The sequence below is a fragment of the Salvelinus fontinalis genome, chromosome 9 (genome assembly GCF_029448725.1).
Source record: "Salvelinus fontinalis isolate EN_2023a chromosome 9, ASM2944872v1, whole genome shotgun sequence".
NCBI classification, from domain to species: Eukaryota; Metazoa; Chordata; class Actinopteri; order Salmoniformes; family Salmonidae; genus Salvelinus; species Salvelinus fontinalis.
This window is the reverse complement of record NC_074673.1, coordinates 57100429-57126810: the sequence shown is the minus strand read 5'-3', so window position 1 is coordinate 57126810 and position 26382 is coordinate 57100429. Positions and strand designations below refer to the sequence as shown.

At 40.7% G+C, this 26382-nt stretch overlaps 1 protein-coding gene across 5 annotated transcripts in view; it reads right to left on the bottom strand.

Moving 5' to 3' along the window:
* Nucleotides 1-447: 447 nt before the first annotated feature.
* The window catches only part of nap1l4a (nucleosome assembly protein 1-like 4a), a 61635-nt gene continuing 35700 nt past the window's right edge, over nt 448-26382 (bottom strand). For 3 of the 5 annotated variants that reach the window (XM_055934942.1, XM_055934943.1, XM_055934939.1), the window contains exons 10-14: nt 16467-16486; nt 15963-16082; nt 15740-15775; nt 15597-15641; nt 448-2248 (exon numbers count right to left, since the gene is read on the bottom strand). In XM_055934942.1, the coding sequence (XP_055790917.1) occupies nt 2180-2248; nt 15597-15641; nt 15740-15775; nt 15963-16082; nt 16467-16486 (290 nt within the window). In that variant the 3' untranslated portion in view covers nt 448-2179. Of the gene's footprint in view, nt 2249-3976; nt 4016-15596; nt 15642-15739; nt 15776-15962; nt 16083-16466; nt 16487-26382 lie in introns of all 5 variants that reach the window. The other 2 variants (XM_055934944.1, XM_055934940.1) reach the window with 2 other exon arrangements.

The following is a 26382-nucleotide window of genomic DNA, read 5'->3' as shown; positions in this document are numbered from 1 at the left end:
GCTGTCACAAACCTGTCACACACTGAAGGCCTACAGGTTCGCCACTGCATAAGCAGGTCTATAATAGTTTCTTAACCTTTATATCTGTTTAAAGAAAGTAACAACCTTTATATCTGTTTAAAGAAAGGCGTATGTGTGTATATATATATACATATTATATATATATATATATATACACATACAGCCTGGCAGAGCAGTTTTATTTAATTTTCTAGTATAAATGTATCCGACACCGAGACACTTTATATGTGGTCTCGAGACAGGTACTACCAGTAGATCTCTACTTTATTAAACACAGAAGGGACATTTCATAACACCTGCATGTGTAACGCAGAGCTTAATGTAACAGTATTCAGTGATACAATTACTTTAATGAATGAATGTATATCAGATATTACCCACCCACTGCAATAAACATGGCTGGAGACATAAAAACAATTACCGGGAAACAGTCTGTCACACAACTTTAATAGAATATTAACTAATTCTGTACAAATTGAAAATAATATTGCGCAAGTAACAAATTGTGAGGAACCAGATAAGGCCATTTCTAGCACAAGGTTCAATTAGGTGGGGAGGATGAAGACGTCACCGTGGCTTCAAGAGATCGGTCCTTTCAAAAACGAGGGCTCTACAATCTTTATTTAAAAAAGGGGGGGGATATGTGTGGTAAAGCACTGTAACGATAACCATTGCTACCACGCTGACCACCATACCAACCAGCATCAACGTGCTGATAGGATCATGGGCAACCGGTTGTCTCACGTTTGGGGAGACATTCTATAGACAAATGGGCATTCTTAGGGGAGTAATACATGTTTAAATGTCATGTTAGCAGGAATATGGACAGAACATGTTTGGTGGTGGAGGGGTTGGATTGGTAGCCTTCTGTAACGATGGGCACTGTTTATGATGGCTGCATGAACTGCCACAACACCTCAACCTTCTGGCCCAATTCCAAACTTATACACAAACACCCTTATTTCCTTCCCCTAACATATATCTGAGGGCTGGATAGGTATATTCTACTAACGTTAAGCTTTACCATCTTGTACTGCTATCCTTTTTCTTGGTTAACTTGGTTAAGTGTGTCGTGACGATGTGTAAATTGCACTTTCAAACCAAATAACCAACCCTGTACACATATCCGCAATACGGTAATAACTCCACCTAAACCTCTAAAAAGGCAGGATTGTTATAACAGCAACTATATAATACCTGTTATATTGCTTAAACCTACAAGGTCCTTTCAGATCAGCTAAAAGGGACGAATAGGGATTTAGGAACGATAGGTTAAGGATCATGCCATCGCTTCCAAATGTATTAGAATGGCTGACCATGAGAAGTGTAGCCATATTTTGTTAAGCCCTACGAGTCCGGGCACAGTCAAAGCAGTAGTGTGGCAAAAAATTCTCAAAACGCTTAAAACCATTTCACATATTAAAAAATACAATTTGGCAGTATAAACATGTTGTTAGTCTTGCAAAGCTTGGGAAAGAAGGGACAAATGTTTGTTGGGCATTTGCATGGTGAATGAGAATGGGCCTTATCTATTGTGGGTGGGGCCTAAAATACTTTCCCATAATGCACCACTTCATACAGCTGCATGAAACCAGAATAAATAGTCCAAGGACATGAACATTAGAAAATAAAATAAAATTGAGAGTAATACACCTTGTCTATTAAAAACACCATAAAGAAAGAAAAAAAGAACTTGTCAGCAACCCCAGTGATGTATTAAGTCAAACCTGTTCAGCAATTTCCTGGTAAATTAACACTCATCTTATTGGCCTTACAAAACCCTGAGTAACTGATTTTCTGTTAAAACTAAAGTTCGGGATCCATCCATTCAATATTTTTTTTATTTGAATATTCTGAGGTTCTCGGCATTAGTCACCTACTTGTGAAGTAGACTAACTCTACGTTGCCGTGGTGAATTGTTTAAAGTCCAGGTCACTTCTTAATTGGTTATGAATGAAGCTAAAACAAAAAGGGCGGGGGACAGGACAGCAGATAAATGGGCATGCATGTATTAAAAACACTGTTTGGTTGTGTTCTATTGCATTTGTATGAGAGTTCATAAGGGGCGGAGCCAACAGGGACGGGAAGACCTGCTGATTGGATGAGGACTGATTTGATGGACAGCAGGATCTCGGCCAAGCTCCCCTGGTCACCACGGTTACTGCTGTTTGCACTCGGCAGGCTGGGGCTCTTCTTTCTGAGGGGAGGCAGGAGAGAGAGATGAGAGCTGAGGGGAAGGGTTAAGGGAGGAAGACGGCAGAGGGGTGGATGAGATTGAAGGAAACAGGCAGAGATAGTCAGCTATTTGAACTAGTGTCAAAAGAACAGATCAAGCCAAGAGGAGAAAAAGTTACGAAAGAGAGCTAGGAGACGAGTGAGAAGGGTGACTAGGGGAGAATCTCAATTGGGCTGGAATAAGTTTTTGACCAAGTAATGAGAAGAGAAAGTAAGCCTTTAGTGAGACACCGGGTACAACTTGAGAATGAAGGATAGAGCGGTACAACTAAGAAAAATAAACATATTGTAACGATTGAGTGAAAGCAACAGACTGAGTTCTGAAGAGACGGGAGTTAACCCTCAAGAGTATACCCCCTTATTTTAGGCAGTAAACTTATATATATATATATAACACACGTACACATTGAACAAAAATATAAATGCAACAATTTTTGAGTTACGGAAATCAGGCAATTTAATTAAATGAAGCTCTAATCTATAGATTTCACATGACTGGGCAGGGGTGGAGCCACCGGTGGGCCTGGGAGGACGTAGGGCCACCCACTGGGAGCCAGGCCCAGAATCAGAATGAGTTTATCCCCCAAAAAAGTATTTATTACAGACAAACACTCAGTTTCGTCAGCTGTCCGAGTGGCTGGTCTCAGACGATACCGCAGGTGAAGAAGCCCAGATGTGGAGGTCCTGGGCTGGCGTGGTTACATGTGGTCTGCAGTTGTGAGGCCAGTTGGCTGTACTGCCAAATTTTCTAAAATGACGTTGGAAGCGGCTTATGGTAGAGTAATGAACATTAATTTCTCTGGCAACAGCGCTGGTGGACATTCCTGCAGTCAGCATGCCAGTTGCACTCCACCTCAACTTGAGACATCTGTGGCATTGTGTCGTGTGACAAAACTGCACATTTTAGAGTGGCCTGTTACTATCCCAGGCACAAGGTGCACCTGTGTAATGATCATGCTGGTTTTAATCAGCTTTTTGATATGCCACACGTCAGGTAGATGTAAACACACTTGTGCACAAAATATTTGAGAAATAAGCTTTTGTGCGTATGGAAAATGTCTGGGATCTTTAATTTCAGCTTATGAAACATGGGACCAACACTTTACATGTTGCATTTATATTTTTGTTCAGTATACTTCCATACATTTTTTAAAAACTGGTGCCAGGCTGTCTTGAGGAATCCTAGAGACTCACATCTTCGCAGAGGGGTCACAGTGTGTAGCCCAAACGGTTCAGATGCTACAGACAGAAGTTGGCAGATCGGATGTACTGCAAGACCCGCAACGTTTGTGGGGATTGTAGAGCAAAAACGGAGAACACCGTCGTGTTAGCCATCTTTCCATAGAGCGGTCATAATAGTTTGTGGGTGAACCTTTTGGACGCTACAGACGTTTTCATGGGAAGAACGATTTTCGGGATGTCTCATGGTCTGATAAACAGATGCAGAAGGGTGACGTGGATTGAGATGCAGCCCATGCAACAACAAAAAACATCTCCAACTTAAAACGGACAGATTGATTGTTTTATTATGCTAATTAGATTTCCACGGGGCAGCAGACATCGACTCTAGGGGGTTAAGCTTGACAACAGAATGAAGGATGGAATGATGGATAAAGAATTGTCTGGATAGAGAAAAGGAGAAAGGTTTGGATGGAGAGAAGGAGAGCCAAGACAGAAATACAAAGTACAGAATGCAGTGTCATTTTAATTTCTCCCTTACCTAGAAATGCATGGGGTGAGAATGATTGATTGCTTATGCCTGTAATGGGAGGTACAGGGGGAGGGGAGAGACAATAACAATGGTCAGGAACAAAACCGTAGGGTTATTCAGATAACTCCCCGTCAGTATATTGCGTTTCTATGTCGGATCTACATTATGCTGTATTATATTCTGTAAGGCCATACACGTTCAATTTACTGTATAACAGAGACCCCGCTTCACATAAAATAAAAGTTAAAAGCCAAATCAAATGATTCACTTCGTCAATGTAGTAGTTGGTGTTCGGTTTAAATCGCAGTGAATCAAATCATGGTAATAATTTTTTTTTTGGTGTGAATCATGAACAGTAAAATATTTTGTTTTGCTGTAACCTTTTTGATTGTGTGGCTGCAAAAACGTATTTGGTAGGATGCTTTAAACATTAAATTTATTGTACATTGCAACTCAATAGATGCTAATAGTCAGCCTGAAATAAACACTTCCTTAGATCTATACTACCGTTCAAAGGTTGAGTTACTTAGAAATGTCCTTGTTTTTGAAAGAAAAACATTTTTTGTCCATTAAGATCACATGAAATTGATCAGAAATACAGTGTTAACTTGTTAATGTTGTAAATGACTATTGTTGCTGGAAACAGCAGATTTGTTATGCAATATCAGCAACCATCACTCCTGTGTTCCAATGGCACGTTGTGTTCGCTAATCCCAGTTGATCATTTTAAAAGGCTAATTGATCATTAGAAAACCCTTTTGCAATTATGTTGTTTCTCATGGTCTGAGTCATTTAAGTGTCTTTTGGCAAACTCCAAGCGGGCTGTCATTTGCCTTTTACTGAGGAGTGGGTTATGTCAGGCCACTTTACCATAAAGGCCTGGTTGGTGGAGTGCTGCAAAGATGGTTGTCCTTCTGGAAGGTTCTCCCATTTCCACAGAGGAACTCTGGAGCTCCGTCTGAGAGACCATGTTCTTGGTCACCTCCCTGACCAAGGTCCTTCTCCCACGATTGCTCAGTTTGGCTGGGTGGCCAGCTCTACGAAGAGTCTTGGTGGTTCCAAACTTCTTCCATTTAAGCATGATGGAGACCACTGTGTTCTTTGGGACTTTCAATGCTGCAGACATTTTTTGGTACCCCTCCCCAGATCTGTGCCTCGACACAAACCTGTCTTCGAGCGCTACAGACAATTCCCTCGACCTCCTGTCTCGATTTTTGCTGTGACATGCACTGTCAACTGTGGGACATTATAGACAGGTGTTTGCCTTTCCAAATCATGTCCAATCAATTGAATTTGTGCATAGGCAATACGGTAAGCTATCAGACAGATAGACGAAGGTGTGTGTAACGTCGTCGCTCTGAAAATAGACAACACTTCGTTTTTGTTACATTTGATTTTATGTGCCAACATGTTCCTAATTGGACAAGCTAAATGTGTACAATTTGCCAAATGGATAGCTTAGGCCAGGGGTTCAAACTTTTTCCCAAATATGATGAACCCCTGGTCGAGGACTCCCTACAAAAAAAATGTGTGAAAGCGGCACAACTCATCCTGGGCTTAAGGCACAACATTGCACATCAAAAGAACGGTTGCAAAATAAAAAATAAGTCATATATAGCCTCTTTGCTGTCAGACGATAGGCTTGCCATTTTTGCATGTTTGAATTAAGCGCTTCATGAAAAATATCCGTTCCTTGTTGGCTACAGATACATTTTGTTGGTCCAACATTTTACAATTTGGAACGGATTTAACTTGTTAATTAATGGTGGTCGGTTAAATTGAACGAAATGTGAAACTATTATTAATTTGCCTGACTCATCCTGAATTTACACTGAACAAAAACACAACATGTAAAGTGTTGGTCCCATGAGCTGAAATAAAATGCCAGAAATGTTGCATATGCACAAAGAATATTTCTCAACACAGAAATGCACACATCCCTATTAGTTAGCATTTCTCCTTTGCCAAGATAATCCATCCACTTGATAGGTGTGGCATATAAAGAAATGATTAAACAGCATGATCATTACGGTCTGTAATAAAGCCGCCGAGTCACGCGAAATCCATAGATTAGGGCCTAATTAATATTTAAATCGACTGACTTCCTTATAGGAACTAATCAGTAAATCTTTGAAATTGTTGCATGTCGCATTTATATTTTTGTTCAGTATACGTCCATTCATTTCTTCAACTTGTACCCAAACATTTAAAAAATAAAAAAATACAAGTAAAAAAAAGTCACACGTTATTTTTGACAGAGGTAATGAACTGTCCATTGAACAGCACAGCAATTGATAAAACAGGCCCATGTTTAAAACACAACTGGTTCTAAGCTAGGGCTGGGTGGTATACGGCATTTTATGATATACCGGTATTGATGCACGGACCGGTTTGGGTTTTTACTCTACCTTCTATAACGCTATTTGAATGTTTGGTTTGTTTAATGTGATACGACGTGTGTAACGTAGACTTTTATAGTTTACTTCGCTACTCTCTCCGCGCCGCTTTCCACAGACCTAGCCACGCCCCGTCACTCAAGGAAAGTCCTCAACCACGAGACACTGGCGTTCAGTCTGCATGGTCAATGCAGCACATGCAACAGTGTTAATGACAACGATGCTGTTATCACTTTGCTTCTTAATATAAATACACTAGCGTTCTATAGTTACACCATTCGTTTGTGTTTCTTACATCTGCAAACAGCTAGTTTGTATTTTCTTAGCAAGTTGGGCCTAAATCTTGTTAGCCGCTAATGCTAATCGCTAGCTAGCAAATAAATGTACTGAGTCAGAGCTAACGTAATTAGCTATACAGCCCGATAATACCAGTGATGGTGTAGACCTAAATCAGCATGTCTGTGCAACAGTATCTTCTAAATCAAAAGAGGAATACGCAAAGCATGAATATGTAAGCTACAAGAAGTAGCTAAGAGAAAACATGCAATGTAGCCAAAGATTATTGGGTCCCCTAGGAAACACTTAACAATTTTGGTTTCTACCAACTGTATTCAAAGTGCCCACTATTATACTCTAACTATAGAATAATCATATTTCCATGACGCCAACAGTTCATCCAAATGTTCACCCAAAAGTCAAATAGCAATTGCAACACTTGGTTAAAAAGGCCTAGAAGTATAGAAATTATCTCACATGAGTGCAGGAAATGTATGAAAGCGCTGAAAATGTTGGGTTGAATATTGAAGATATTGGATGAATATAAAACAATCCGAATGGAGAAAGACCCATTGAAAATCACTTAAAATGTATGCGTTGCCACCCTAGGGTCACGCACTACTCATAAAGCAAATGTAGCACGTTTATTATTCTGAGCTTGTCCATATTACACCAGGTAGGCAGTTACAGAAATCAGGAATGCAACAGGCTCCATCTGAGCTATTGTGTCCAACACACCTGTTATATTAGGCACCTACAGACCAAAAAAAGGATGTTATTATGATACAATGACATGTTTTGCTAAAATAAAGGTTTAACTTCATTAGCATACTGGTTATGTCCGGAATTTCAGATGACTGACATGCCCAAAGTAAACTGCCTGTTACTCAGGCCCAGAAGCTAGGATATGCATATACTTGGAAGCATTGGATAGAAAACACTGAAGTTTCTAAAACGGTTCAAATAATGTCTGTGAGTATAACAGAACTGATATGGCAGGTGAAAACCGAGGAAAATCCATCCGGAAATAATTATTTGAGGTCACAGGCCATTTCAATGCTTGCCTATGGGATATACAAATAGGACCCAGATTGCAGTTCCTATGGCTTCCACTAGATGTCAACAGTCTTAGAGAAAGGGTTTTAAAAATGAGAAAGTAGTGGGAAAAACGCCAAAGTGTATCATTAGAAATGTAGTCTTGTTGGCGCGTGAATGAGGTGCACGCTCTTCGTTATTTATCTTCCCTATTGAACGTGCTATTCTCCGTCTTAAATAGTATCGTTTATTTAGATATTAGAATACCTGAGGATTAATTAGATACATTGTTTGACTTGTTTGGATGAACTTTACAGGTAACTTTTTGGATTCGTTTGTATGCATGTTGAACGAGTGGATTACTGAACCATTCATTCTGTAGCTGGGACCCTTGGGATTGCAAACAGAGGAAGATCTTCAAAAGATAAATGAATTATTTAGTCGGCATTTGTGATTTTGTGACTCCTGTGCTGGTTGAAAAAGTATGTGTGGGGCGCTGTCCTCAGATAATCGCATGGTATGCTTTCGCCGTAAAGCCTTTTGAAATCTGACAAGGCAGTTGGATTAACAAGAAGTTAAGCTTTTAAACGATGTAAGACACTTGTATTTTCATGAATGTTTAATAATATTATTTTTGTATTTTGAATTTCGCGCTCTGCAATTTCACCGGATGTTGTCGTAGGTGTCCCGGTAGCGTTTCATGCGCCAAAAGAGGTTAAGTAAATACAGGCATGCACCACATTACAACAAGACAAAACAGCTCAATCAAGCCTGATGGTCTTGTAAGTATAAAACCAAAGCTTGCAATTCATTAAATAAAGAAAAACATGAAAAGGTAGCGCAATGGAATGTCACTGTGGTGTGAAGAATCCAATACTTTACCCTGTATGTGGTACAAATCACATTATTGTGGAAGCACCTCTTCTAAGAGTATGAATTAGGCTGTTTGAGAAGGTTTGAATCCTAAGCAACCTGCCTACACATAGTTTGAAGTACAATACCTACATAGCTACTGTAGTAGGTCAAAGCTGTGTGCTGGAAAACCTTGGTAGAGCATGGGTGGAATAGGCATTGTTGTTCCTTTTTCAGCTTCAAAGACTCACTTCAAACGTCGTTTTTGGTTTTTAATTCATGTTTTTTACACCGGAAGGTGATGAACAACATAATTAATCAACAAGGCCCGAGTGGGTGTGGTATATGACCAATATACCACAGCTAAGGGCTGTTCAATGCAATGCAGAGTGCCTGGATACAGCCCTTAGCCGTTGGGTTTGTGGTATATGGCCAATATACGAGGTACCTTATTGCTATTATGAACTGATTACCAACGTAATTAGAACAGTAAAAAGTAAAATGTTGTCAAACTCATACCACGGCATCCAGCCAATCAGCATGCAGGGTTTGAACCACAGTTTATACAGCATAACACATGCTCTCCTTGTGAACCCTCACAATGTTATGTGTTTTATTGATTGGTAAGATCCCAGCTCATAATCCTACTGATCAAAAGCAAAATTGGCAAGCCGAGGTGTGACCGTGACTATATCATAGTCATCCACCTCGGTGGAAATGACTTGGGGGACAAAGGGAACAGCCGTCGTGGGTCAGATGCGAGCTGATTTGGAGGTAGTCATCTGAAAGCTGGATGTTCCAGTGGGAGGAGGACATTAACAAGTGCATAAAGACGGCCCGGGGCCCGGTCAACGAGCTGCTGTTGGCATTTCTCAGTGACAGGCGCATGCCCACAATCCTCCACTGCTAGGGCTGCGGCAGTCACAAAATTGTGTCAGCTGGTGATTGTCAAGTAATAACTGGCGGTCTCAAGGTAATTGATCGTTAATTAACTTCTTGAGAATACAGGGGGTGCTGTTTTCGCATTAGCATAATTTCCTCTACAGATTAAACTGCCTCTTATTCAATTATTGCTCTTACTATATGCATATAATTAATACCATTGGATAGAAAACAATCTATAGTTTCTAAAACTAATTCAATTTTGTCTCTGAGTGAAACAGAAGTCATTTGACAGCACTTTCCCTGACCAAGAAGAATGCAAGATGTGTATGCTCGCTTCAACGCTCTGCCTATATATGGTCACGCCACCTATGACCCGAAACACACTTCATTCGTCTTCCTCTGGGTGTCAAGAGGACGTCAGAGGAGAAATTTTTTGTTTATCTTGTACTGACGTGAAATAAGACCTATTTCTTTGGCGTGACCGACAACTTCCGGTTCTCTGAATCGCGCGATTTGTAGGTGCGATTGTCTACTGTTTTGCTGCCGTTACGGATGAAAACTATCTCCGTCTCGAAGTTTGGTTGATACATGTGACCATATCATCTTAATGTATGTTTTTTCAATATAGTTTAATCAGATTATTTGAATTTTTTCGGGAGTTTTGCCGTGTTCCGTTCTGTGACTTTTTTTTTTTTTTTTTTTACTTTGGCCAGTCGACCAGTGCATATGCTAAATGAAGAGGGAAAGTTGCCATTATGAATGGATTGAACGACTCATCAGGACTAAGGACACCTTGATCAACATTCTGATGAAAGATCAGCAATAGTAAGACCCAATTTACGATGTTATTTCATATATCTGTCGTGCATGTGAACTGGTCGGGGGCGCCCAGCTGGTTCTGGCTGGCGTGGCTATGCTAATTTAGCGCTACATTTTGTTTTCGCTATAAAACATTTAATAAATCAGAAATATTGTTTGGATTCACCAGATGTTGGGCTTTCAATATCTGTACGCTGTGTATTTTTTCTGAAATGTTTTAAGACAAGTAATTAGTTATATGACGTTGGTCTCTGTAATTGTTCTGGCTGCGTCGGCACTATTTCAGATTGCAGCTGCAATGTAGAACTGTGATTTATACCTGAAAAATTCACATTTTTCAAAAAAAAACTATGCTATACCATAAATATGTTATCAGACTGTCATCTTATGAAGTTGTTTCTTGGTTAGTGGCTATATATATTTTTATTTAGTCGAATTAGTGATAGCTACTGACGCAGGAAAAAACTGTTGGAGTAAAAAAATTGTGTCTTTTGCTAACGTGTTTAGCTAATAGATTTACATATTGTGTCTTCCCTGTAAAACATTATAAAAATCTGAAATGGTGGCTTTATTCACAGGATCTGTATCTTTCATTAGGTGTCTTGGACTTGTGATTTAATGATATTTAGATGCTACTATTTAATTGTGACGCTATGCTAGCGATGCTAATCAGTGTGTGGGGGGGGGGGTGCTCCCGGACCCGGGGCAGGTGCTCGGTAGAGGTTAACAAACACATTTAGCATCTCCTGGCTTCCACACATAGCCTACAAGCCACTGATGCTGACGTTTGGAACATCTACATTTTAAAAAGTTTAATAAATCCACGTAATATAGCCTACGCCTTCACAATAAATCCATTATGTATTTTAGATAGGTCCAATTTGTAAGTCGCTCTGGATAAGAGCGTCTGCTAAATGACTTACAGTATATCACAAAAGTGAGTACACCCCTCACATTTTTGTAAATATTTGAGTATATCTTTTCATGTGACAACACTGAAGAAATGACACTTTGCTACAATGTAAAGTAGTGAGTGTACAGCTTGTATAACAGTGTAAATTTGCTGTCCCCTCAAAATAACTCAACACACAGCCATTAATGTCTAAACCGCTGGCAACAAAAGTGAGTACACCCCTAAGTGAAAATGTCCAAATTGGGCCCAATTAGCCATTTTCCCTCCCCAGTGTCATGTGACTTGTTAGTGTTACAAGGTCTCAGGTGTGAATGGGGAGCAGGTGTGTTAAATTTGGTGTCATCGCTCTCACACTCCCTCATACTGACTGGTCACTGGAAGTTCAACATGGCACCTCATGGCAAAGAACTCTGAGGATCTGAAAAAAATAATTGTTGCTCTACATAAAGATGGCCTGGGCTATAAGAAGATTGCCAAGACCCTGAAACTGAGCTGCAGCACGGTGGCCAAGACCATACAGAGGTTTAACTGGACAGGTTCCACTCAGAACAGGCCTCGCCATGGTCGACCAAAGAAGTTGAGTACACGTGTTCGGCGTCATATCCAGAGGTTGTCTTTGGGAAATAGACGTATGAGTGCTGCCAGCATTGCTGCAGAGGTTGAAGGGGTGGGGGGTCAGCCTGTCAGTGCTCAGACCATACGCCGTACACTGCATCAAATTGGTCTGCATGGCTGTCGTCCCAGAAGGAAGCCTCTTCTAAAGATGATGCACAAGAAAGCCCGCAAACAGTTTACTGAAGACAAGCAGACTAAGGACATGGATTACTGGAACCATGTCCTGTGGTCTGATGAGACCAAGATAAACGTATTTGGTTCAGATGGTGTCAAGCGTGTGTGGCGGCAACCAGGTGAGGAGTACAAAGACAAGTGTGTCTTGCCTACAGTCAAGCATGGTGGTGGGAGTGTCATGGTCTGGGGCTGCATGAGTGCTGCCGGCACTGGGGAGCTACAGTTCATTGAGGGAACCATGAATGCCAACATGTACTGTGACATACTGAAGCAGAGCATGATCCCCTCCCTTCGGAGACTGGGCCGCAGGGCAGTATTCCAACATGATAACGACCCCAAACACACCTCCAAGACAACCACTGCCTTGCTAAAGAAGCTGAGGGTAAAGGTGATGGACTGGCCAAGCATGTCTCCAGACCTAAACCCTATTGAGCATCTGTGGGGCATCCTCAAACGGAAGGTGGAGGAGTGCAAGCTCTCTAACATCCACCAGCTCCGTGATGTCGTCATGGAGGAGTGGAAGAGGACTCCAGTGGCAACCTGTGAAGCTCTGGTGAACTCCATGCCCAAGAGGGATAAGGTAGTGCTGGAAAATGATGGTGGCCACACAAAATCTTGACACTTTGGGCCCAATTTGGACATTTTCACTTAGGGGTGTACTCACTTTTGTTGCCAGCGGTTTAGACATTAATGGCTGTGTGTTGAGTTATTTTGAGGGGACAGCAAATTTGCACTGTTATACAAGCTGTACACTCACTACTTTACATTGTAGCAAAGTGTCATTTCTTCAGTGTTGTCACATGAAAAGATATACTCAAATATTTACAAAAATGTGAGGGGTGTACTCACTTTTGTGATGTAAATGTAAATGTAAAGAAACATGATATGAAGAAAATGTATATTTCAGAAAAACAGAATAGCATACTCAAGAGTTGTCCTAATGTTAGGTCCTGATCTGGCTATGGGCTACACTAGTTCATTTAGCAGACAGGATTTCCTTAGAATTCCGTGGCATTATTTTATAGTATGAAGAATACAATTGAACAAAGCTAAATAAAATAGAAAGGATATTTGAGGGAGTGTGCACATGCAGCTAGTCTGTGTTGAGCAGTTAACAAAGAAATAGTTATTCCTATATGCTTAGAGTGATTAACGTAACTTTAGTTGTTCTTCAAACATTGGTCTATATGTTTTGATTTGTAATACATTGTAAGGCTGCATGATGCGACTAATGATTTGAAAAAAGTTGCTTGAAAAGGTATGAGTTCTGCTTTGTTTTTTGTACAGTCTGTCACTCATTCACAATTTGACAAGCACTTAATAATGCCTAGAATTTCACGGTGGCATCCCCTTTGTGTGGCTGTAATACATCCTAAAAAATCCATGCATTTTGCGGCCAGTACACCCTTCGAGGGTTGCGCGATCCATTACGTGATTGGCTCTCTCACAGGCTACAAGTGAAGAAAGACACATCAGGGACACAACTGCGCGCGTCCTTATCCAATTCCGAGGCGCATATTGGAGATATTGGAAGAACTGTCCACATTTACTTTTCGTCAGCCAACAAGATGGGTAGGCCTAACGAACAGCAAAAGCACTAGACTATGTCAATCTACTTATCCCCCATAGTGGAAAGGTCGACCTACTCTATTCTTTGCGAGAAATAAATATTCCAAACATAGTCTAGGACAGTTGTGGGATGCGATAGATCCCAAATGAATACAACCACTAGCATAAAAAAAACCTGTTTTAAGCAATGAGCCTGACGCAACAAATGAGAACATTTAGCTTAAAATGTTGATAAACTATTAGGCTATTTCTTCACATAAGCGCAGCAATGCGCAAACGGCAGTAGGATAAGCGCTAATGTCCATTTCCAATTATGCATGTAATGATTTACTATAAAAAGTGAAAATTACCTTCCCTAAACTTGAAACTCACGCACAGCTTGAGGTGAGTTAAGATTAATGTGATTCATTTTAAATAAGTTCTTTGGCCACTTTAGTTGTGATACAAACCTTGAAACATATAGGCCTATGGGCTAGGCTACATGAGGTGTGAGGCTATGATTCGGCATTGTTTCTTATGCTGGGCATCACTCACTAGTGATAATATATAATTCACAAGTGATAGGTTAATATTGTCACCCATCACACTATTCTTGATGTAATCTTGTCTTTACATATACTAAATAAAGGGGCAAGGGGGATACCTAGTCAGTTGTACAACAATGCCTTCAACTGAAATGTGTCTTCCGCATTTAACCCAACCCCTCTAAATCAGAAAGGTGTGGGGGGGCGGCCATAATCGACATCCATGTCTTCAGCGCCTGGGGAACAGTGTGTTAACTGCCTTGCTCAAGGGCAGAACGCCAGATTTTTACCATGTCAGCTCGGGGATTCGATCCAGCAATTTTGTATAAGCAAGCTAACATTAGCTAGTTTGCTACATCGCCAATCAACATATGTTTGCATTTATAGATTAACCTCAGCTTGAGTACCACCATATAGCTATCTATATACAGTAGCTAGGTTTGTTTGCATACATTTATGACTGGCAGCATGGTGCAAGTAGCTGTGTGGTTGCTGAACAAGCGATCCCAAACTTAATTGCCAATTAAAAATTCTGATACGTTCTGTCATAGCCGGCCGCGACCAGGAGGTCCATGGAGCGACGCACAATTGGCCCAGCGTCGTCCGGGTTAGGGAGGGTTTGGCCGGCAGGGATATCCTTGTCTCATCGCGCACTAGTGACTCCTGTGGCGGGCCGGGCGCAGTGCACACTGACCAGGTTGCCAGGTGTACGGTGTTTCCTCCGACACATTGGTGCGGCTGGCTTCCGGGTTGGATGTGCATTGTGTCAAGAAGCAGTGCGGCTAGGTTGGGTTGTGTTTCGGAAGACGCATGTCTCTCGACCTTCGCCTCTCCCGAGTCTATATGGGAGTTGCAGCGATGAGACAAGACTAACTACTACCAATTGGATACCACGAAATTGGGGAGAAAAGGGGATACATTTAAAAAAAAATATATATATTATAATAATAATATTCTGATATGTGGTTCTCAGTAACAGACGGACGGCTCATGACGGGGTGGGGAGTGTGTGGTGCACCTCCAATCAATTGATTAGCGAATATTCGAGATTGGTGTCATATTGGCTTACATATGATGGTAGGGAGAATTGAATTTAACACTGAGCTTCAACTAATGCCTATAATAGATGTGACAATAATATACTATTATTATAGCATGGTAAAATTATAAAGTAAATGTAAAATATCAAACTGTTATTAGATCTAGCCTACTTGTAAATGTTCAACAAAATATTCATAAGCTGCCTATGAACTACAATTGGGATAATTTTCTTACAATCTATTGACCTGAGAATTACAACATTTAAAAAAAATGTATAAAATAAATTGAGACATGATTAAATGCAATAAAAACAATGAATGGTGCTATAAAAATGTAAGTGACCTGTAATTAACACATTAAGTTTGACAGTCCTCGTTATAACAATATTTTGTGAAGGGAAATAATATGATAAGCAGTTGGGGCTAGGAGGCTACTTCCTTTGACACATATGTACTTGGGTGAGGAGAACCTTCAGTTGGGAACACACTCAAAAGAAGCATGTCCACTAGCAGCACTGCATAAATACTGACCTTAGGGTCAAAGTCTCCCTCGTCATCATCATCACCATCCTGCTCCTAAATCACAAGAGACAGAGTAAATAATGACAATTCTCCTTAGTATGTTCCATTTCACAAACATTTAACAAGATATTCATATCCAATCCTCTCCTTACCTCTTCAATTCCCTCCTCCAGCTCTTCCTCCTCAAACTGCACAGACAAGAGGACAGTGTTACACATTCTGTTACAGCTCCTGATTGGAAATACACACCACATACAAAGTTGTGGAAATGGAAAACTCTTAATCAATGTACTTTATGACAGACTCAATAGTTTCACTCATGTTATAACATGCACTTGCTGTATGCCTAAATGTGTGAGTGTGTGTGACACGTACACTTTCGTCATCCTCCAGTGCCTCTCCAGTGAAGTAGAGCACAGCTCGGGGTACTATCCTCTCACGGAAGAAATGGCCAATCTCAAAGTCTGTGGCTAAGGTGAACTCGGCGTCCTCGTCCTGGGGAGACAGTTGTTTTTTTAGGACTGGACATCATAGGCCACTTTCCTAGACACAGATCCAGACCAGACCAGGGCCAGTACTCAGAAAACTTCTCAGAGTAAGAGTGCTGATCTAGGATCCATTTCCGCTTTTATATTAATTAATGGAAAGGGGAACCTGATCCTAGATCAGCAATCCTACTTCGAGATGTTTTGTAAATACAGGACCTGGGGGAAAAAAGGATTATAAATGGGAAACCATTGAAACCCCTTTTTTAGTCCAGGATTAGGCTTCTGTCCATGTAACTGGCCCTCTAATCAATATTTCCATTAAATTTAGAAACTGATAAAAGTAATATAAATTGTGCATTTGGGTCTGAAATGCAGATCATATATTACTCACCGGCTCTTCATCAGGTGACACTGGAAGAGAAAGGAAATGATAACCTTTGATTATTTCACTTTGATTTAGAAAGTGTACATTTCGCAAACAATCGTTTTATAAAAAGTCAAACCTGAAAGGGCAGCCCGACATAGATCAATCACTCAACCATCAAATTACATTCACACCGCTGATAACTTCTATACTACACCTCTGTGAAATTAGTGACATCACCCAGGTGCTCTTTGATCTCGAATTCCACAGCAGTCACTCCCTGGTAAGCGACAGAGCACCACCCTCACTGACAAAACATTAATGAGTTTTCAAAAGGAAGGCGGAAATGTCACTGCTTTCTTTATCTAGTGTTGGGAAATTACTCCATCGCCAACCATGGCAATGAGTGACTCAACATCAATGTCATAGGTTTTAAAAGACATACCTAGGAGTCTTTGGGTGGTTGCACCAACATGGATCAACGCTTAAACTAGGTTAAATCAAGGTTTCTCTAATCCTAGTTCAATTAAATCCTTCCTGTAATCTAAGAACAGTTTTCACGTTGAGCCTGTTGCTCATATGAATTAAAATAAATGGTGATTCATTCTGAACTGCCACTTGAGATGGTTTAACTGATAAATTCTACCGTGGAGACCAAAACGAGTTCCTCAAAGAATTAGAGACAGGTTGAATCCTGTTGAGTTCTATGATAACTCATTATTAGTAGGCTATTTACATGCCCATTTTGTACAACAATTGAATTGGGGCTTATGATATGCCCAGCCTTGATTTGAAAGATGATGTTACGCAACTTGCTGTAACGGGCCTGATAACAGTAGTGAAGTAGCATTAACGTTAGTTTTAAAGTGCATTATAGGCATTGATATTTACCAGTTATTTATGCTTACTAAATATTGGTGGGTCAAGTTTTCCATTGTCATCATAGGGATTATGGAGAGGGGCAAACTGCTGGGGAATCATCTGGCACATCTTCTGGGTGATAGGATCAATTCCCTTGGACGGAGGCCCCCCTCCGGCTCCGGACGGAAATAGCCCCTGCCTCTCCTCTGCCGCATCCTTTTTGGCTTTTAAGTTTTTCCAGCACGCTTTCATCCAATTTGGGTCCCTCTTCACTTTAAGCCGTGTTGATCCATTACATTTGTTGCATAAAAATGGCCCAGGTGTCTTCATTTTTGACAGTTGTGTTGTCTTTTTATCCTCTAGTACGTTACTAAATTCCTCCATCAGCTCCGACCAGATTTTTTTTCCATAAGCGGAGAAATGTGATCTTTGACGTGCCATGATCAGGTGGCAAGTGCACAAATAAATGGCTAAATAATGTTAAGTAATGACAATAATAAATAATATTGTATGCTAGCTATCTTGGTTTATAAACCATCTAGCTACAGTAGCTAACAAATTTGTTTTCTGTCTAGTACTGGCAAATACCGGATTTAATTTCAAATCAGCCAACCCATGAGAACCTTTCACGATGGAGCTAGTAGTTCTAACGTTACATTGTTATTATTATTTTTTTTAAATCAGGGAACAGCAACTTTGTGGCCTGATTTATCAAGTAAGCTAGCTACTTCGTTTCAACTCATTAAATAACTCATATATTGGTGTAACATGTCACTAATCATAGTTTAAAACCGTTAATCAGAGATTACCTGGTCCAGATTTAAAATTAAGTGCTGCAACACATGATTAATTAAACCTAGATTTACAAAATCTAGATTAGCTCTAATCCTAGATGAATTTAAACCATGTTGGTGCGACCCACCCTTCATCCAATAATCTTGATCTCAAACTACACTGAACAAAATATAAAATGCAACGTGTTGGTCCCACGTTTCATGAAATAAAAGATCACAGAAATATTCCGTAGGCACAGAAAGCTTATTTCTCTAAAATGTTGTGCACAAATTTGTTTACATCCCTGTTAGTGAGCATTTCTCCTTTGCCAAAATAATCCATCCACCAGACAGGTGTGGCATATCAAGAAGCTGATTAATGATCATGCTGTTTACAGATGCACCTTGTGCTGGGTACAAAAAGCCCAGTATAAAATGTACAGTTTTGTCAACACACAATGCCAGAGATGTCTTAAGTTGAGGGAGCTTGCAATTGGATGTTCACTGTAAAATTGTCCACCAAAGCTGCCTCCAACATCATTTTTGAGAATTTGGCCTAACAACTGCAGGCGTCATGTGGGCGAGCGGTTTGCTGATGTCAATGTTGAGAACAGTGCCCCATGGTGGCGATGGGGTTATGGTATGGCGGGCATAAGCTATGGACAAGGGACACAATTACAATGGCAATTTGAATGCACAGAAATACTGACGTTATCCTGAGGCCTATTTCTTTTAATGCATCTGTGACTAACAGATGCATATCTGTATTCCCAGTCATGTGAAATCCATAGAAATCCATTTTTTCCTACTGCATTTTTTTTCTTCACATTGACCGATATCCTGATATGGACTGTAACTAAGTAAATTCTTTGAAATTGTTACATGTTGCTTTTATATTTTAGTTTAGTATAATTAATTCTTCTAAGGATACTGTATGTCGCAAAATCACGATTGGTCACCAACGTTCATGTGGGCAATGCCACACCCATGGAAAACGATGTCACAACCACTACTGTACAAGCACAGTATTCATAAACTGAAAATATCAAATGAATAATGCAACAATTTTACTAAGTTACAGCTAATATGAAAAATCTGTCAATTTAAATAAATTCATTAGGCCCTAATCTATGGATTTCACATGCCTGGCAATACAGATCTGCAGAGATATCTTTAAAAAAAATAAAGTATTAGCGTGGATCAGAAAACCAGTCAGTATCTGGTTTTCTGTACCCGTTTAGAGTACACTTCTCCAGTGGCAATCAAAGGTGAGCATTTGAACACTGAAGTCTGGATTCTGACAGGATATGCAAAAATTCTTTGCTTGTGCAAACCCACAGTTTCATCGGCTGTTCTCAGACCCCCAGGTGAAGAATCCGGATCTGGAGATCCTGGGCCGGCGTGGTTACACGTGGTCTGCGTTTGTGAGGCAGAATGGACACAGTGCCAAATTCTCTAAAACGATGTTGGAAGCGGCTTATGGTAGAGAAATTAACATTCAATTCTCTGGCAACAGCTCTGGTGGGCATTCCTGCAGTCAGCATGCTAATTGCACGCTCCCTCAACTTGAGACATCTGTGGCATTGTGTTGTGACAAAACCGGACATCTTAGAATGGCCTTTTATTGTCCCCAGCACAAGGTGAGACTGTGTAATGATCATAATGTTTAAAATCAGCTTCTTGGATGTGCCACACCGGTCAGGTGGATGGATTATTTTAGTGAAGGAGAAAAGCTCACTAACAGGGATGTAAATAAATTTGTACACAATTTGAGAGAAAAGCTTTTTGTGTGTATGTAAGATTTCTGGGATCTTTGATTTCAGCTCATGAAACATGTGACAAACTTCACATTTTGCCTTTATATTTTTGTAACAAAAAAAGTGTTAAATCAAAATATATTTTATATTTGAGATTCTTCAAAGTAGTTACCCTTCTCTTAGCTAGGCTTCACGAGGTCGTCGCCTGGAATGCATTTCAATTAACATGTGTGCCTTCTTAATAGTTAATTTGTGGAATTCAATCAGTTGTGTTGTGACAAGGTAGGGGTGGTATAAAGAAGATATCCCTATTTGGCAAAAGACCAAGTCCATATTATGGCAAAAGACCAAGTCCATATTATGTCAAGAACAGCTCAAATAAGTAAATAGAAAACGACAGTCCATCATTACTTTAGGACATGAAGGTCGGTCAATAGTGAACATTTCAAGAACTTTGAAAGTTTCGTCAAATGCAGTCGCTAAAACCATCAAGCGCTATGATTCCATTTTACCAAGACTGAGGGGGATGGAGTGCTGCATCAGATGACCTGGCCTGCACAATCCCCCAACCTCAACCAAATTGAGATGGTTTGGGATGAGTTGGACCACAGAGTGAAGGAAAAGCAGCCAACAAGTGCTCAGCATGTGGGAACTCCAAGACTGTTGGAAAAGCATTCCATATGAAGTTGGATGAGAGAATGCCAAGAGTGTACAAAGCTGTCATCAAGGCAAGGGAAAGGGGGATACCTAGTCAGTTGTACAACAATGCATTCAACTAAAATGTGTCTTCCGCATTTAACCCAACCCCTTTGAATCAGAGAGAGGTAGGGGGGGTGCCTTAAATCGACAACCACGTCATCTGCGCCCGGGGAACAGTGGGTTAACTGCCTTGCTCAGGGGCAGACAGATTTGTACCTCGTCAGCTCGGGGATTCGATCCAGCAACCTTCCGGTTACTTGCCCAACGTTCTAACCACTAGGCTACCTGATGCCGAAAGGGTGACTACTTTGAAGAATCTCAAATATATTTTGATTTGTTCAAAACTTTTTTGGTTACATGATTTCTTATGTGTTATTTCATAGTTTTGATGTCTTCACTATTATTCTACAATGTAGAAAATAGTCAAAATAAAGAAACCCTTGAATGAGTAGGTGTTCTAAAACTTCTGACCGGTAGTGTACATACATACGATTCACCTCTCACGCGCTTGTGTAACACACAATCATTCAAACAGACAACACTCACGCATAAGTATAAACCTTCTTTGACAGTAACACATGGGTGGGTGTGCGCACACACGCGCACACACATTCCCACAGTGGTACCAGGCAGGCAGGGCTGCATTCCAGGGAGTCTGCTATGGAGGGAAAGTCAGATCAGTCAAGGTTAGCCCTTAGCCAGCATTCTCCCCATTTCCCACTCACATAGCCTGAGAGACAACACTGATTGCAGGGAGGAGATAGGAGATGGGGATGGAATGGACTTAACTTTCTTCAAGGGAAGATAAAAATAGGAGAGAAGATTACGTAGACTTATGAATGAAGTAAAAAAAAAAACAAGAGGATGGAAGAGGAAAGAGTTGAATTCATGTCAAGACATTTTGGCTACACTGAATTGAACTAAATGCTGGCTTACATTGAAGGGCGGGAAGTGAGTCTGAGAGGGCGAGGTGTACAATTTATGTATTTTTCTTCACAAAGAAGATCTATTGTTTGAGAGATAGCGGATTCAGAGACTTGACTACACAGGCCCCACCCTGAGGGCACACACCTGAGCTACAATATTAATATCTACCAATCACACGCCTAGGATACACCAAAGAGGTATTCAGAGTTTGAAGGTGAGGATTCAGGATTGGTGCATGCATGTTTGAAAGGAAGGGCTGACTAATAGATAGAAAATGGGAGTCAAGAGCTAAAATAAAAAAGGTACTTTTTTATTCAGATTACCTAAGATATGCAAATCACCTTGTGACAGTGATATAGACCCACTAGTTGGGACACCCTTACATGGTTTTACACACACTTGTGTGTGTGTATTTGTGTGTGTTCCATTCTTCACCAAGACAATAAGAACTCCAAACTGGAGGTGTGTGTGATGTGTAAATGAGCTGTAGCTAAGTAAACAAAACAACATCTCGGGTCGCACAAGCACACTGTTTAGTTCCGGCCTTGGCGAAGAATGGAAAGCTCACGTCTTTGACGTACGCTAAGCTTTGAAGTCCAACGTATGTCGGACAGAAGTCTGATTCTAGTCCACAACAGAGACTGTGCCTACACAGACCGTGCCTACACAGACCAGGCTGTGAATAACACATCTAACCATGAATAGACAGTCATTGTGTAAGAGGCAATGTGAGCAGCCCCTGTCCTGCATATCTCTAAGTACGGACGCATTCCAGATGTATAAATATAATATCACGTTTAGGCCTACTTTATAAAGCACTTTTCATTATTACGAAAAGCATCTTAAACTCACTAATCAAAATTCACATCGAGAGATATTTAAAATGCCTAAAGAAGTGCTTGCCGTCTTAGTAACCAGATCAATATGATACACTGAAGTCTGTGCAGAATGAGTATTTGGGGGAAAGCCGTTCCACTGCCAGGATCAGGGTGCAGCAGGCAGGAGTGAGAGTCTACCGCCACCTGCTGGTTGTGTTGAACAACTGCAGAGAAACTACTGTATTCTACACATGGCCTGAAGAGAAAATCTTGCTTTCTGCATGCTTAGTTAACCTTTAAAATGGGTACCCATGCATCTTACCTTTGAAGCATGGATACCTTTGTGTTATTTGTGCGGGTCTCATTTTTAGGAGTGGCTATCAAATCTTCTTTCAAAACTGTGTTTTTCCCATGATTGCATTAAGAATGGTGTGCAATGACAGCGTTTATCCGAATGCATGTTTCTCTCCCTATAGCAGTCAACTTGAAAGTGCCTCGAAAGGAAAATTATGTTCTTGGCATCGAATGCGACAAGCTGATCAATTGAATAGTAAACTGATTTTGCTGTCAGCCGTCTTGTTGGCTGAGGAAAGCTCTAGTATCTTTAAAGAGCGCCGGTAGAAATATTTAGTTGGCGTGGTGGCAACATCTTAGCAGCAACACAGCCCCACTTCCAAATTAATATAGCAGAAACACAGAAGGGCCGCTAGATTAGCTTGAAAATGGGGACCATTCTTTGACAGAGGCCTGACAGTTCAATTTGTGAAGAACGGAACATTTGGCAATGTTTCCCCCTCCCATAACCACGTGTACCCACAGACGAAACAAAGCTATAAGTGAAGACCGCACAGAAATAAACATTCTGGCATAAATTAAATATTTTAGGTTTGGGGCAAATCCAACAGAGTTGACCCTACATATTTTCAAGTAATGTGGTGGCATGTTATGGGTACGCATGTTGTCAAATGGCCTTCCACAAACTGTTGCCACAAAGTTGCAAGCTTAGAATCATCTAGAATGTAGTTGTATGCTGTAGCATTAAGATTTCCCTTCACTGGAACTAAGGGGCCTAGACTGAACCATGAAAAACAGCCCCAGACCATTATTCCTCCTCCACCAAACTTTAGTCTGCACTATGGTAGCATTCTCCTGGCTGCCAAACTCAGATTCGTCTGTCAGACTGCCAGATGGTGAAGCGTGATTCCTCACTACAGAGAGTAGTTTCCACTGCTCCAGAGCCCAATGGCAGCGAGCTTTACACCACTCCAGCCAACATTTGGCATGGTGATCTTAGGCTTGTGTGCAGGTGCTTGGCCATGGAAACTCAATTCATGAAGCTCTCGACGAAAAATTATTGTGCTGAGGATGCTTCCAGAGGCAGTTTGGAACTCGGTAGTGTGTTGCAACCGAGGACAGACCATTTTTACACGTTACAGCAATCGGGGGTCCTGTTCTGTGAGCTGTGTAACCTAGCACTTCGCAACATAGCCGTTGTTGCTAATATAGACATTTCTACTTCACAATAACAGCACTTAAAAGGTGACCAGGGAAGCTCTAGCAGGGCAGAAATCTGTCGAACTGACTTGTTGAAAAGGTGGCATCCTATGACGGCGCACCGTTGAAAGTCACTGATCTCTTCTGTAAGACCATTCTAATTACAATGTTTGTCTGAGGAGATTGCATGGCTGTGTGCTTGATTTTACACACCTGTCAGAAACGAGTGTGGCTGAAACAGCGGAATCCACTAATTTGAAGGGATGTCAACATACTTGTGTGTTTGTATGTACAGTCGTGGCCAAAAGTTGAGTGACACAAATATTAATTTCCACAAAGTTTGCTTCTTCAGTGTCTAGATATTTTTGTCAGATGTTACTATGGAATACTGAAGTATAATTACAAGCATTTCATAAGTGTCAAAGGCTTTTATTGACAATTACATAAAGTTGATGCAAAGAGTCAATATTTGCAGTGTTGACCCTTGTTTTTCAAGACCTCTGCAATCCGCCCTGGCATGCTGTCAATTAACTTCTGGGCCACATCCTGACTGATGGCAGCCCATTCTTGCATAATCAATGCTTGGAGTTGTCAGAATGGCATTCGCTCAACAAGCTTCATGAGATAATTGAAATGGATTCCAGGTGACTAACAGGTGTGCTTTAATAAAAGTGGAATTTCTTTCCGTCTAACATGCTGGCCAAACTAGACACACGTGTTCGCAGGTTGAAATATCAAAACTCTGAACCAATTATATATTAATTTGGGGACTGGTCGAAAATGTTTAATGTTTTATGGCAATTTAGCTAGCTTGCTGTTAGCTAATATGTCCTGCGATAAACATTGGGTTGTTATTTTACCTGAAATACTGATCCAATCCACAGAAGAGAAAGGAATTTGGTTTACCTTGTCACCTCTCCTCCTTCCTCAGGCTTCTAATTTACTTATTTGAACTTTATATGGCGGTTGGCAAAAAACTTTACGGTGCATTACTACAACCGACTGGAGTGCAGACGTCAGTTCATCTTTCAATCACACACACACACACGAGTGTACATGCTCCTAAACACCAGTGAGGAGATGGGAGAGGCCGGACTTGCAGCACAACTGAGCGTCACAAATATAACCTTTTCAATTTGAGCGCCTGGCCACGCAGATGCTCGTTGAGGCACGAGAGCAGTGTGGGTGCAATGATTGAATAACATTTGTGTGTACATTTAATTTGCATGTACACATACATGTGATCAAGATGTTAATGCATTTGAGCCAATCAGTTGTTGTAACAAGCTAGGGGTGGTATACAGAAGATAGGGCTATATGGTAAAAGACCAAGTCCATATTATGGCAAGAACAGCTTGAGCAAAGAGCAACGACAGTCCATCATTACTTTAAGGTCAGTCAAGTGAACATTAAGAACTTTGAAAGTTTCCTCAAATGCAGTCGCTAAAACCATCAAGCGCCATGATGAAACTGGCTCTCATGAGGACCGCCCCAGGAAAGGAAGATTGAGTTCTCTGCTGCAGAGGAAAAATTAATTAGAGCTAGAAATTGCAGCCCAAATTAACGCTTCAGAGCTCAAGTAACAGACATCTAAAAATCAACAATTCAGAGACTGCATGAAATCAGGCCTTCATGGCCGAATTGCTACAAAGAAACCACCACTAAAGGACACCAATAATAAGAAGAGACTTGCTTGGGCCAAGAAACACAAGCAGCGGACATCAGACTGGTGGAAATCTGTCCTTTGGTCTGAAGAATCCAAATAAAAAAATTAAAAATCCAACGGCCATGTCTTTGTGAATGGATGATCTGCATGTGTGGTTTGCACAGTGAATCATGGAGGACGTGGTGTGATTGTACTTTGCTGGTGACACGTATTTATTTGGAATTCAAGGCACATTTAACCAACATGGCTACCACAGCATTCTGCAGCGATACGCCATCCCATCTGGTTTGTGCTTAGTGGGACTATCATTTGTTTTTCAACAGGACAACGACCCAACACACCTCCAGGCTGTGTAAGGGTTATTTGACCAAGAAGGAGAGTGATGGAGTGCTGCATCAGATGACCTGGCCTCCACAATCACCCGACCTCAACCCAATTGAGATGGTTTCGGGTGAGTTGGACCACAGAGTGAAGGAAAATCAGCCAAAAAGTGCTCAGCATATGTGGGAACTCCTTCAAGACTGTTGGAAAAGCATTCCAGGTGAAGCTGGTCGAGAGAATGCCAAGAGTGTGCAAAGCTATCATCAAGGAAAAGGGTGGCTACTTTGAAGAATCTCAAATATATTTTGATTTGTTCAACACTTTTTTGGACATTACATGATTCCATGTGTAATTTCATAGTTTTGATGTCTTCACTATTCTACAATGTAGAAAAAAGCAAAAAATAAAAACCCTTGAATGAGTACGTGTCCAAACTTGACTGGTACTGTACATACAGTGCATTTGTATTCAGACCTTAACTTTATCCACATTTTGTTACATTAATGCCTTATTCTAAAATGGATTAAATAGTTTCCCTCAATCTACACACAACAAACAAAAACTGTTTTTTTTTTTTTTAAATTGTAGCAACTGTATAAAAAAATGAAACATTTACATACAGACTCT